The sequence below is a fragment of the Macaca nemestrina genome, chromosome 11, assembly GCF_043159975.1.
Source record: "Macaca nemestrina isolate mMacNem1 chromosome 11, mMacNem.hap1, whole genome shotgun sequence".
Lineage (NCBI taxonomy): Eukaryota > Metazoa > Chordata > Mammalia > Primates > Cercopithecidae > Macaca > Macaca nemestrina.
In genome coordinates, this window is record NC_092135.1 from 11,459,622 (window position 1) to 11,473,195 (window position 13,574).

Here is a 13,574-nt window from a genome sequence, read left to right on the forward strand (position 1 = left end):
TTTCCCTGTTGATCTGGGGGGTGTATCGTAACAGGGAACTGCCAAGCCTCTAAATCACCCTCTCGTCTAGCTTGCTGAATTGCTGCCTGAATAGAACTAAGAGCGGTTGCTCAAGGTGCTGCTCGAACAGTCACTGGGGCAACTACTTTTCACCCAGTGTCCTCCAGAAAAGAAAGATCTGGAGAGTCTTTTTCTTCAAAATAATAATGAGGGGGTGCAGAAGGGTAGGGATGAACCTCTTCCTCCTTTGCCGCTTTAGCTTTAGCTGGCAAATAAACCTGCTCTGTAACGTCTTCTGTTACTTTGTTATACTCTCCTTCCTCCTCATCATCAGTGTGAAAAAGTTCCAAGGTGGAATGAACCAGAGCCCATACCTGTCCCACTGTTAGCCTGATGCTTCCGAGCTCCCCTTCTTACTCACCACGGGGATTGCTTTAAGAGTGCTCAGGTATCCTCCAGCTAGTTCCACGTTCTCCAACCATTGCTCTGGGGACCCTTCGACCTGGATTCGAGCCCCCACGAATGTTCGCCACTTAATGAGACCAGCTTGATCAGACAGACCCTAACCCAGCGGTGCTAGAGGAATTAAAGACACACACACAGAAGTATAGAGGTGTGAAGTGGGAAATCGGGGGTCTCACAGCCTTCAGAGCTGAGAGCCCCAAAGAGAGATTTACCCATGTATTTATTAACAGCAAGCCAGTCATTAGCACAGTTTCTATAGATTTTAGATTAACTAAAAGTATCCCTTACGGGAAACAAAGAGATGGGCTGAAATAAAGGGATGGGTTGGGCTAGTTATCTGTAGCAGGAGCACGTCCTTAAGGCACAGATGGTTCATGCTATTGTTTGTGGTTTAAGAATGCCTTTAAGTGATTTTCCACTCTGGGTGGGCCAGGTGTTCCTTGCCCTCATTCCAGTAAACCCACAGCCTTCCAGCGTGGGTGTCATGGCCATTATGAAGATGTCACAGTGCTGCAGAGATTTTGTTTATGGCCAGATTTGGGGCCAGTTTATGGCCAGATTCTGGGGGCCCTGTTCCCAACAGTGATATCCCCTTTGTCATTTTTTATTGTGTCTATTTGATTCTTCTCTCTTTTCTTCTTTGTTAGTCTAAAGTGGTCTATTTTGTTAATTTTTTTAAAAAATCAGTTACCGGATTCATTGATTTTTTGGAGGGTTTTTCGTGTCTCTATCTCCTTCAAATTTTCTCTGATCTTAGTTATTTCTTGTCTTATGCTAGTTTTTGGATTAATTTGTTCTTGCCTCTCTAGCCCTTTTAATTGTGATGTTAGGGTATCAATTTGAGATATTTCAAGCTTTCTGATGTGGGCATTTAGTGTTATAAATTTCCTTCTTAACACTGCTTTAGCTGTGTCCCAGAGAAGCTGGTATGTTGTCTCTTTGTTCTCATTGGTTTCAAATAACTTCTTGATATCTGCCTTAATTCCATGATTCACCCAGGAGTCATTCAGGAGCAGGTTGTTCAATCTCCACATAATTGTGTGGTTTTGAGTGGGTTTCTTAATCCTGAGTTCTAATTTGATTACACTGTGGTCTGAGAGACTGTTTGTTATGGTTTCAGTTCTTTTACATTTGTTGAGGAGGGTTTTACTTCCAGTTATGTGGTCGATTTTGGAATAAGTGCCATGTGGCACTGAGAAGAATGTATATTCTGTTGATTTGGGGTAGAGAGTTCTGCAGATGTCTACTAGGTCCACTTGATCCAAAGCTGAGTTCAAGTCCTGATTAGCCTTGCTAATTTTCTGTCTCACAGATCTGTCTAGTACTGACAGAGAGATGTTGACGTCTCCCACTATTATTGTGTGGGAGTCTAAGTCTCTTCACAGGTCTCTAAGAACTTGCTTCATGAATCTGGGTGGTCCTGTATTGGGTGCATATATATTAAGAATAGTCAGCTCTTCTTGTTGAAGAAGAAGGGCACATCAGCCTGAAGCAGGGGTGAGGACTTCTGGAAGGTGGGGGGTGGGGAGGCTTGGGTGCATAACAGATCCATTGGCGCCCCAAGCGTGGCCAGCTTGGAGCTCCAGGCAGTGGTGACCTTGGGAGTAGCCTGTCCCTAGATTCAGCCTCAAATGAGATCAACTTCCACCAACAGGGACAGTAAGCACAAAAAAAGCACCCCACATTTGGTGGGCCTCTAGCTTTTGAGATATTGATAGCTGGACCTGAGATAGGGCACACACTCTGTGTGTCTATATGTAATTGTGTGTGTGTGTGTGTAGGTGTAAAGCTTGCACTATTGGTTATGGGGGTGTGTGGGAAGGATAAGCGTTCTTTGACTACCTTTTATATACACCTCAAAGTGCACTGTTTCCTTGAAAAGTCTTTTCACAGTGGTTTTATCAAACTTCCTGTAAACAGAGTATCAGAAATGAAATACTTTTCTAAGAACACACCACTTTTGGAGAATGTGTCACCAGACCCTGGGTCCATGCCTTGGCCAAGTCCCAAGATCTGATCAGGCTCTTTGGTGGTAAGAAGCAGAGTCACTTAAGCTTTTTCAAGACAGAGGTGGTTTTCAGGTTGGGCCCTGTTCCAGGGGCTGGCTGGGAATGGGGGTGGCAACTCAGAAATCGGTGTGCTTGGGTTCTATCCCAGCTTGCTTCTTGCTATCTCTTGGTGTATCTACTTTTTTCCTCATGTTTTCCAAACACCAAAAACCCAGTTCTTCACTGCCTGCAACTTCAGTAGCTCATGGCCCATTGCGGCTGTCCCACCCAATTTCTCCATTTCATAACTCTCCAGCTTCTGTTCCTGCTGCTAACTTGCTCGGTCTCTCTCTACTTCCTGGTCCTGAAAGAAGGGATGAGATAAGCTCAGCCTGTCTTGTAATGCCAGCCTATCAGCCTCTGGCCTGCCTGGCTTGCTCTGAGGGGGCTCATGATGAGGAGGAAGGGGAGGGGTGCTGTGGCTCTCCCTCACGGTAAGGGGCTGCCCATTTTCTTGGTGCTCCCAGGCCTCCTGCAGGATGTCCTCCAGGAGAGGAAGGTCTCCTTGCCTTCATGCTGAAACCCCTCTCTGCGATGCCATCTAGTGAGAGAGGGCTGAAGGCCAGTGGTCTTAATCCAAAAGGGAAGGCTGCATGGTTTGGGCAAAGACCTGAGAGGGACGTCTCCATATCTTTGGAAGAGACATCAGTGACCCCTGGGTCAAGTCCATTCCCCTACCTTCAGGGAGTCCATAGTCTAACCATTTCCATTCTTTAAACATTTACTGAAACCCATCCTCAAACCTCTGCTGGAAGAGAGAGACTTATGTGTGTGTGTGTGTGTGTGTGTGTGTGTGTGTGTGTGTGTGTGTGTGTGTGTTTTGAGAAAGAGTCTCGCTCTGTCACCCAGGCTAGAGTGCAGTGGTGCAGTGATAACGGCTCACTGCAGCCTCGACCTCCTGGGTTCAAGTGATCCTTCTACTTCAGCCTCTTGGGTAGCTAGGACTACAAGCATGTGCCGCCATACTTAGCTAATTAAATTTTTTTTTTTTTTGTAGAGATGAAGTCTCACTATGTTGCCTAGGCTGGTCTTAAACTCCTGGGATCAAGCGATCCTCCTGCCTTAGCCTTCCAAAGTGCTAGGATTTCAGGCTGTGAGCCACCGCGCCTGGCCTAGTGTTCTTTAGTGCAGTGCTCCATCCCCTTCACCATCTGGAAAGTTCTCTTTCATGCCTAGATCCCAACATAGCTATTGGAGCACAGGAGATGAATGGGTGGAGGGTAGGAAGGATGACTGAAGAAGATGAAATGGTGAGTGAGGACTCACTTTCACTCCCTTAACAAATAAATATTGTGATCCTAATAACAGCTAATATTTATTGTTTATTTATTGTGCATTGTGTTACCAGGATGATCTCATTTAACCTCACAACAATTCTATGAAGTCAATACTGTTACTTCCCCTTATTTAATAAAAGGCAAGGAAACTGCATGGACTTGATAAATTTACAGAGATTCCACCAATACTTACCAGGGTGGGGCTAGATGACATTCCATGTCCTTCCATCTTGATGTTCTGGATTCTAAATTTATCTGTTAGAACCAACTCTTATATTTTTTACAGCAAATATACTCTATGAACATGCATGTCCATGAAAATGTAAATGAATATTAGATACATAGTTTTCATATTTCTTTTATATTCCTTAATTCAACAAACATTATTGTTATTTTTTTGAGACAGGGTCTTGCTCTGTTGCTCAGGCTGGAGTGCAGTGGCACAGTCTTGGCTCACTGCAGCTTCAGCCTCCTGGGTTCAAGTGATCCTTCCACCTTACCCTTCCCAGTAGCTGGGACCACAGATGTGTACCACCACACCTGGCTAATCTTTTTTTATATTTTTTGTAGACATGGGGTTTTGTCATGTTCCCCAGGCTGGTCTTGAACTCCTGAGCTCAAGCAATCCACCCACCTCGGTCTCCCAAGGTGCTGGGATTATGGACATGAGCCACTGTTCCCGGACAATTTTTTTAAAAAAATCGAGACAGGGTCTTGCTCTGTTGCCCAGGTTGGAGTGTGGTGGCATGATGTCGACTTACTGCAGCCTTGACGTCTCAGGTTCAAGTGATCCTTCCACCTCAGCCTCCTGAGTAGCTGGGCATGGGCCACCATGCCTGGCTAATTTTTGTGTTTTTTGTAGAGACAGGGTTTCACCATGTTGCTCAGGGTGGTCTGGAACTCCTGGGCTCAAGGGCTCTACCTGCCTCAGCCTCCCAAAGTGCTGGGACTACAGGTGTAAGCCACCACACCTGGCCTCAAAAAATGTTTATTGAGAGACTCTATTGTGTCAAACATCTTGCTGCATTCTGGGGATACAGAAATGAGTAAGACATGGCTGCTGCTGAGTGGGGCAAACTTACCAGCTGATTTCTTTAGAGCAAAGGACATTTGCTAATTTGTATATTTTTCCATATTAAATATTTTAAAGAATAATTAAGTAAAATACAAATATCATCACATAATATCTTTACTCTTAGAGACCCCAAAGCTGAAAGTTTAAATAAAAAGTTAAAAAATCTAAATCTGTAATATTTTCATTGATTACCATGTGGTAGAGAGAAGAGTAGACTGGGTACCAGGATCATGGCTCACTGCAGCCTCGACTACCTGGGCTCAGGTGAGCCTCCCACCTCAGTCCCCCAGGTAGCTGGGACTACAGGTACACGCCACCACGCCTGGCTAGACAACCAAACCTTTGCAGGAAACCAAGGTCCTGCCCAAACCTGGCTCTTCTGCTAATTGGGTAAGTCCATGAAGCTTTCTGGGCCTGAGTTTCTGCATAAAGTCACACTAATAACAGCTACTCTATGTCTCAGAATGTTTTGAGGATCACTGGGAAAATACTTCACAAACTGGAAGTTCTAGAAAGGAAAGCAATGATAATCGCTTCTAAAATGAAGGGACTTGGCCAGGCGCAGTGGCTCACGCCTGTAATCCCAGCACTTTGAGAGGCTGAGGCAGGAGGATCACCTGAGATTAGGAGTTTGAGACAAGCCTGGCCAATATGGTGAAACCCCATCTCTACTAAAAATACAAAAATTAGCCGGGCCTGGTGGTGGGTCCCTGTAATCCCAGCTACTTGAGAGGCTGAGGCAGGAGAATAGCTTGAACCCAGGAGGCGGAGGTTGCAGTGAGCAGAGATTGTACCACTGCACTTCAGCCTAGGTGACAGAGCAAGACTCTGCCTCAAAAAAAAAAAAAAAAAAAAAAGTGACTGCAGTGAAGTATCCTGATTCTTTGGTCACAGATATTTTTGGCCTTAGAAGGAGAATGGTATGATAACCTGAGTCAGTGCAAGACATGGGGAGCTGGCAGGTCTTCGGAGACAGCTATTGAACCCAGGGATACTCATTCCCTTGGCCAGCCCCTGATTATGGCCATGGTCCCTAAGGAACCCGGATGACTGATCCCACAGGGAGTCCCCAAACATCACGTGGTCAATGATTTCACCGAAGGAACTTTTTCTGAGGTGGAAGAAAATACATATAAGGCTTTTTTGCCTTTTTCACCTAAAAGTGGTCTGAAACAAGGAAGGAAAGCACAGGTGATACTCTGTTAAACATTATTTGGAAGTCGATTTGGTGGGACACAGGTTACAACTTGGGAGGCAGGAGAGGCCTTTCTTGTGGCATCCACCAGGTGGCACCAGATCCCCAACACAGTCAATACAATCTTTCCACGGGGCCACAACCTTTTCAACGTGTGTAGAGCAGAGAACTAAGAGAAACCGATGTTGCATTTATAGGTGGGGAAACTGAAATGGACATACGAGAAACCTGGCAGACACCACTTTAGCCAAGCAACCAAGGTAAACCTCACCAGTAAGAAGACATGGGAACAGGCTCAAAGTCTGGAGCCAGAAAGTTCACACCAAGCCTGGAGCCAGAAAGTTCACACCAACAATGCAATGTGGGGCAAGAAAGGGAGACTGGGTAGGTGGAATTAGCCAGGGATTCATTAGCTGTTGGTTGGGTGTTGATGAACGAAGCAATGTATACAGCGTGGTGTTAAACATGGATGCTGAGGGAAGCAATTCCTTGAACAAACTGCCTGGGCCCTTCCTCTCCACAGATGCAGGGACTAAGTAGGCCTTGCCTCAGAGGTCAGTACAGGGGCCAAGGGGCAGGGGCGTGGGGAAACCTTAGGTGAGAAGGACACTAAGCAAGAAGGTGGTGGGGTCATAGGGAATAGCATGTGCGGAGGCCCGGGGGTGCGGATGAGTGGGTTATGCTTCATAAGCTGCGGGTAGGTCAGGTCAGTGACTGGTTCCTGTGGAGGAGGAATGCAGAGGAGCACATGGGAGCCCTCAGGAGCCTTAAAAATTACCCACAAGAAGGATAAACCAGAAACTAAAGAGATGGTTGCCCACAGGAGGAGGGGTGGGTACCCATGGGGCAGCAAGATGGCGGAATGGAGACGGATTGGGAATGGGAAGGAATGATACTTCTCTGAGTATCTTTGTATTTAGAGCCATTGTAATGTTCCACATACCCTGAAATACATAGTTAAACCCAACGAGGGTGCAGGGGAACCCAAGATGGAGTACAAACAGTAACACATGAACCTAACCCATATGAAAACACAACCACACTGATGGGAGTAGGAGACAAAGAAAGCAACGGAAACAGCCCAGGCAACTTGGGAACCAGTATTTTAACTGGACTCTATAAAGCTAAAGTAAAAATGACACTAATACTGTAATGCAGTTAGTAAATGTGTTTCTCGCAAGGAGATGTGTTAGCAAATGGGATGTTACTTTCTGGATACACCAATATTGAACACATAAGGTAATACATTGTAGATGATGGGAGCTAAGCTGCTCACTGAAGGGGAAAGAAGTTATAAGTAAGGAAAGGAGGAAGGCCAAAACAAACCCCAGGTGTTGGACTGGAATCAGAAGCATTGGTATCAATTTTTTTTTTTTGAGACAGGGTCTCATTCTGTCACCTGGACCAGAGTGCAGTGGCGTGATCATGGCTCACTGCAGCCTCGACTTCCTGGGCTCAGGTGATCTTTCCACCTCAGCCTCCCATGTAGCTGGGACTACATGTGTTTGCCACCATGCCTCGCTATATTTTTTGTATTTTTGTGTTTTTAGTAGAGATGAGGTTTCGCCATGTTGCCCAGGCTGGTCTCAAACTCCCAGGCTCAAGCGATCTGCTCACCTTGGCCTCCCAAAGTGCTGGCATTACAGGTGTGAGCCACCACTCCTGGCCATAATTCATGTTTTTTGATATATATACAAGACATAAAGATAGAGAGACGAAAATGTGTGTGTGTGTGTGCGTGTTGAGGGGGACTCAGTATAAATACTTGTATTTTCTAGCTGTGGCCACTGAGAGGGCTCAGAAGCAATTGGATTACAGTAGCAACAAGTACCAGTTTCTGTAGCAGGTCTTGATTTCTAAATGCCATTCTCCAATGAAAGGAACTAGGGCTACTTGGAGAAATGGTTGATTCCAGGACTGACGTGGGAAAGATACAGATGAGTCTGGAATATCCTGTGATGCTGGAAAGTAAAGATGTGCTTAGCAAAGGTCGAGGACGCACTGAAAGGTCAGCGGCATAACCTGAGGGGCTCCCAATGGCCAGAGCTGGAACAATTTGAGTAACAAAATAAACAACGGTAGTGCTGGATTATAACCTGTATAATAAAATAAATGTCCATGATTCCATGCTGATATAAAAATCTACTGAATAAAGAAGTAACTAAATGAGGGTGAGGGACAGCTCATGGACATTATCATTAAGCAGACATCATGGTAATGGCTGTGGCAGACCAAACCCACTCACTGATGGATGCTAAAGTGGGAATTCATATACACATAGGTAGATACAGAGTGGGAAAAAAGCTGAGGAGAAACAGGATGTTTGCATAATCTCAAAGTCTCTCCCCATGATTATATTAATGTTCCAGTGGAGAAACCTGGCAGACACCACTTTAGCCAAGCAACCAAGGTAAACATCACCAGTAAGAAGACATATCGACGTCACAAGCCCCTTGGTAAGATGCACCAAGAAGAACATATGGCTTCTGCGGAATTCTTGCAAAAATGCATAATCTCACCCTAGTCTTGGGAAAGCATTAGACACACATACACTCTAAGGGCCAGTCTACAAAACAACTGTTAAAGGTGTCAAGGTCACAAATGATGAGAAAAGACTGAGGAACTGTCACAGATGAGGAGAAGAAGGGGACACGTTGACCAACTGCAGTGTGGACTCCCGGAACACTGAAGGGACATTACTCAATAAAGGTGTATCAATTGTAATTTCCTGTTTCTGGTCATTTGTCGTGCAGGAGATGTTAATGTTAGAGGAATCTGAGTAAAATATAGATGGCAACTTTCTGTATCATTTTTGCAGGTTTTCCTTTAGTTTAAAATTATTCCTAAATAAAAAGTTTTTAAAAAATGACTGCTGCTTAGGTCCTGCCCTGTGAGCGAAGGGAAACTCACGTGTTTGAGCTCTTGTTTTATGCCAGGTATGCTCTGCACATTTCCTAATTGAATCCTCACAACCCCATGTGAGGTGAGCACTTGTCTTTGCGCGAGGGGAAAATGAAGTTCGGAAATGTTAAGAAGGCTACATAGTGAGTAAGAGCAGGACTGGGATTCAGAGGCAACCAGTCGGGCTCCAAAGTCAGGCACTCACCAGTTTCCTACACGGACAGAAGAGGTTGCAGATGAAAAGTGGAGGGGAACATGGAGAAGCAAGGGCCCACAGGGCCACGGAAGGAATCTGGACTTTACCTTAGAGGCCATGGCCCAACCCTGGCTGCACATCAGATCCATGTGGGGGGCCTTGAACACCATTATTGCCTGGGCCCCACCCCAGAAGGCCTGATCCAGGTGGTCTGGGGCACAGCTTGGGCGGGGTATACCTACGAAGCTGTGCAGAGTGGCTCCAATGTGCCGCTGGGTTGAGGCTTCTCATGGCCAAGCCCTAGAGCATGGCCCTTCCCTGTAGACGCCTGGTGCAGGGGAGTGGAAGGGCCTCTTCTCTTCACCCTGTCCCAGGGTTCCAGCCTGGAGCACCCACTTTTATTTTCTTCCATGGGTGTGACAAGATGTCCGACCTTGAGGTGAGCCTGTCCAGTTTATCCTCGGAAAAAGCCTTGGTGCCAGACAGCAGGAGCTGTGATGAGCATTCCAGAGCCAGACCCCTGCCGCGGCCCCTAGACGGCCTCCTTTATTGCACCCCTACTCCCCGCAGTCAATTCTGCACACAAACTTGAAAAATCTGCTTAAAACAGAAAACAGCTCATGTTACTCCCCTGCTCAGTCCCTGTAAAAGCTCCCCCTCTCACTGAGCATGAAATCCCAAATCCAAAGTCTGTTCTCTGGCTGCAAGAGGCCACGCGGCCTGGCCCCTGGCTACCTCTGTGTCCGTTCCCGGCCATGCTTCCCTCAGCTCCCCAGGCCTTCTTCCCACTCCCTCAGCACGCCAGGCACAGCTCCTCAGAGGGCCTTTGCAGGTGCTGTCCCTGGGCTTGAAAGCTCCATTCCCAAATGACCGCATGGCTTTCTCCTTCACTTCAGTCACACATCCACTCAATGACAGCTCCTCTGAGGGGCCTCTGGTGGCCACTCCCTATTCCTTGCCATACTCCAGCATTCTCCAGCAGCAGTGCTCACAACCCAACATTACACTACACGCGCGTAAGTCTGTTTCCTGTTGATGGTGTGTCTGCTGTGCCATGAGGCCGACTTGGGGTAGTGGCCCCTCTGAGACTTGGATCTGTGCCTGGCTCCTGGATGGTACTCAGCAACTCTTATGAATTTCTCTTATGAATTTTGTGTGCATGTGTGTGCATATGTGTGTGTGTGCATGTGTGGGTGTATGCACATGTGCCACCTCCTAGGCCTGCATCAGCATGGAGTGGTGGCTCCTCCCCTCTGCACCACCGTCCAGCCAGCCATGGTGGCATGAGCCTTAATCCCCACAGCGAGCAGATGCCCATCAGGTGCCGGCCTGCAGGGACACTACTGTGCCGGGGCAGCAACTGCAGCCAAAGGCCCAGGGCTCCTTCGTGGTCAACGGAACCAGCCTCTTGGGACAAGTGAGACAAGTAAGTGCCTGGACTTATCCCAGAAGGAAAAGCAACTTCTGAAAGGTAAGCATGCTATTTTTGTCAAAAGTGGGATGAGAAACAGAAATTGTGAACTTTGAGTAGTAAAGTTAATGCAACCTCATTTTATCCCCAAAGCTGATGACATGGGCAAATTGGTAGTTCAGAAAAGAAGGACAAGGGGAAGGAGAAGGAGGAGCAGGAAGAGGAGGGAAGGAGGAGGAAGGTGGGAAGCAGAGAAAGAAAGCACAGAGGCCATTGTGGATGACTCTGGAATGAGCACTCTGCTGTCCTCAGGCTGTAGCAGGCAGTGTCCCTGTCACCAGCCCAGGTCCATTTGCCCATCACGGTCAACTAGCTCTGTGTCCCGGGAGTCCAGAGTCCCTCTGATTCTTCCCAGGCCTTGAAGTCACACAAGCGTTAGGGTCTTTGCCCACTCAGGGAGTCACATAACTTCTATCCCTGGGGTGTCTGCTGTGGAGCAGGACCCACAGTGTTTCTTTCAGGGGAGGGCAAGAAGACTGGAGGAGCGGCCCCCACTCTAGTCCGCAGAGGGTCTGCTACATGGTAGACTCCAGGGAAAACAAACCATGCTCCCAGTGGTCAGCAAGCCTGCCCCATGCCTCACCCACAAATCTTGTGTTAACTGCGACCTTATTCCAGCATTCCAGCATCCCATCATTCATTCACATGTTGTCTCTCAAACACCACTGAGTGTCAAGCAGGGTTACCAGATTCAGCCAATGAAGATATAGGATGCCCAGTCCAATGTGAATTTCAGAGAAGCAATGACTAAGTTTTTAGTGGCATATGTTCCAAGTAGTACATATACTATTGGGACATACAGGAATACGTTATTTGCTGCGTATCTGAAATTCCTCTTTAACTGGGCATCCTGTGTTTTATTTGGCGACCCAGTGGCCACCAGGCTCTGCTCCTGCTGTTGGTGTCCCCCTTCCCCCACCCCAGGACATTTCCCAGAGACTCGGTGCATAACTGAGTCATGAAAACTTCTCTTCTGCACCTAGACTAGGAGCTGTTCAAGACAAACACTGTAAAAACGGGTTTCACAGATCCAGGCTCACTTGTTTACCTATTGTGTTGCATGACAAGGAAACCGTCTTTAACATTTACTTGTTTAAAGTATGTGAAGACCTATCTCAAATAGGCTTTCTTGTCCCTAAAGAGTTTAGATTTTATGATGAAATAACGAATTCTAGAAAAATGTCAGAATCAATAAGTTAATGAAGACTACACACATACAGTCTGATACCAGCCATTTAAATGTATTCATAGAAAAATCAGTGGAGGGAATACATGCAAATATATTTGGATAATTATGGGTTATTATAACACAACCCAAATGTCATCAGCCTTCCCGGCCTGTGCATGTGAAGACAGTCATGTTCACAAACACAATACTGAGGCCTGGTTTTTACTGACACGTGTTCACTGGAACTCCTGGCTCCTCCTGCTCCAGGTGCTTCTGTGAGTTCCCAGGAGGATGCTTTCCTCCTGGGAAACTGGTCTGCAAGCTCTAGTCACCTCACAGTGTCCTCTCCAGGTCCAGGCCCCCTGCCAGTGTCTGCCACCTGTACAGCTACATGGGGAGCCAACATTCATACCAGTATTGCTCTTTCAAAGCCAAATCTAGTGATGCCCAGGGGATGGAGGGGGCTATTGCGCAGAGATGGGAGAGTATCCCCTCCTCAAAGCCACTCTCCCACCACCGCACACCTCCAAAAGACCCTCAGAAACAGCTGCCAGTGCCCGGCTCTTAGCCTCTCATCACCCGTTGCTCAGAAGCATTCCAGCACTAAACCCCAAACCAAGAAGCTAACAATGCTGTCATCATCCTAACGCCATTTTATTTTTAAATATAAGATTTATAATTATCACTTAAAAGATATATACCTCCTCTACATTTCATTGTTTTCTCCAGAAACTTTAATTGCAGAGATGGCTGGCATGTAAATGGATGCAAGGGGCCACAGTGGCCTGCAGAAAGCAAATGGAAGGGACTGACCTACTGGCGACTTTCATTCTAGAATCAGGTATGTGTTGAGAGCTTTGCCCCGCAGGTTCCTCATCTCCTCGAGTAGCTTCTCTCCCGCCTTCTCTGCTGGCTGTGCTTGATCTTTCACTTCTCTGAGAATCAAAAAACCCAACAAAGAAACATGAGGACACTTAATAATACCGTGCAAGTCGCCCCACCCCCAGCACTGCTGGTGAAGGTTGGAGGAGCATTTCATTTAATATACAAAGAAGGTTTTCACCACAGTTAGTGATAGTTTAGTTACCGGTGGAAACACTCAGCTTATGAATGGTTCACACCTGGCTTCTGGTCTCAGCCGCATCAGTTTCTGAGCATGGGCAAGTTACCTAAGCATCCAGAGCCCCTGTTTCCTGCTGTACGAATGGTGTAATTCCCATCTCCCAGCACGGTAGCGAAGGTAAAATGAGATCTTAGTCACAGAGATCCTGGTGTGAGGTCTTCTGAGGGCTCAGTCAACGCTGGCTGCTTTTCCATCTTTATGAATGAGGTAGACACACACTATTTCTGATTCTGGCAATGGCTCCAGAAGAGTGAGCACCTCAGGGAGGGTTGTGCACCTGGACCAAGTGGTGACTGATGTGGAGCCAAGGCTGATGCTGGTGTGGCGAGGGTTGCAGGATAGAACTTTGACTGGACGTAGTGTAAAATGAGGCCATCAATGGAGGGATGCAGTGGGAGTAGACAAAGTGCTGAGAGATGGGGAGGACCTGGGCTTCTTACAAGCCAACTTGCCTCTTGGTGGGCTGGGGCCAAGGGTTAAGATGGAGACTCCGCTCAGAGACTGTCCAGATATGCGGGAGGAAATGATGAGGGTTTCGGTTAAAAGGACCTATGTCTTGTTCAAAGACTGTGAACTCAGCTATATAATCTGCTTGGGCAATATAAATCCAATATAAAATAAAGTGCTTCCGAGACATTTCTAAAGAGGGTGACAT

General features: G+C 46.9%; 1 protein-coding gene across 8 annotated transcripts in view; it reads right to left on the bottom strand.

Annotated features, from left to right (window-relative positions):
• Nucleotides 1-3,815: 3,815 nt before the first annotated feature.
• LOC105492480 (cilia and flagella associated protein 221) overlaps nucleotides 3,816-13,574 on the bottom strand; it is a 122,615-nt gene continuing 112,856 nt past the window's right edge. For 5 of the 8 annotated variants that reach the window (XM_011759668.3, XM_011759666.3, XM_011759667.3 and 2 more), the window contains exon 24: nucleotides 12,341-12,731. In XM_011759668.3, the coding sequence (XP_011757970.2) occupies nucleotides 12,623-12,731 (109 nt within the window). In that variant the 3' untranslated portion in view covers nucleotides 12,341-12,622. Of the gene's footprint in view, nucleotides 9,755-12,337; nucleotides 12,732-13,574 lie in introns of those variants that run through there. The other 3 variants (XM_071072613.1, XM_071072614.1, XM_024796237.2) reach the window with 3 other exon arrangements.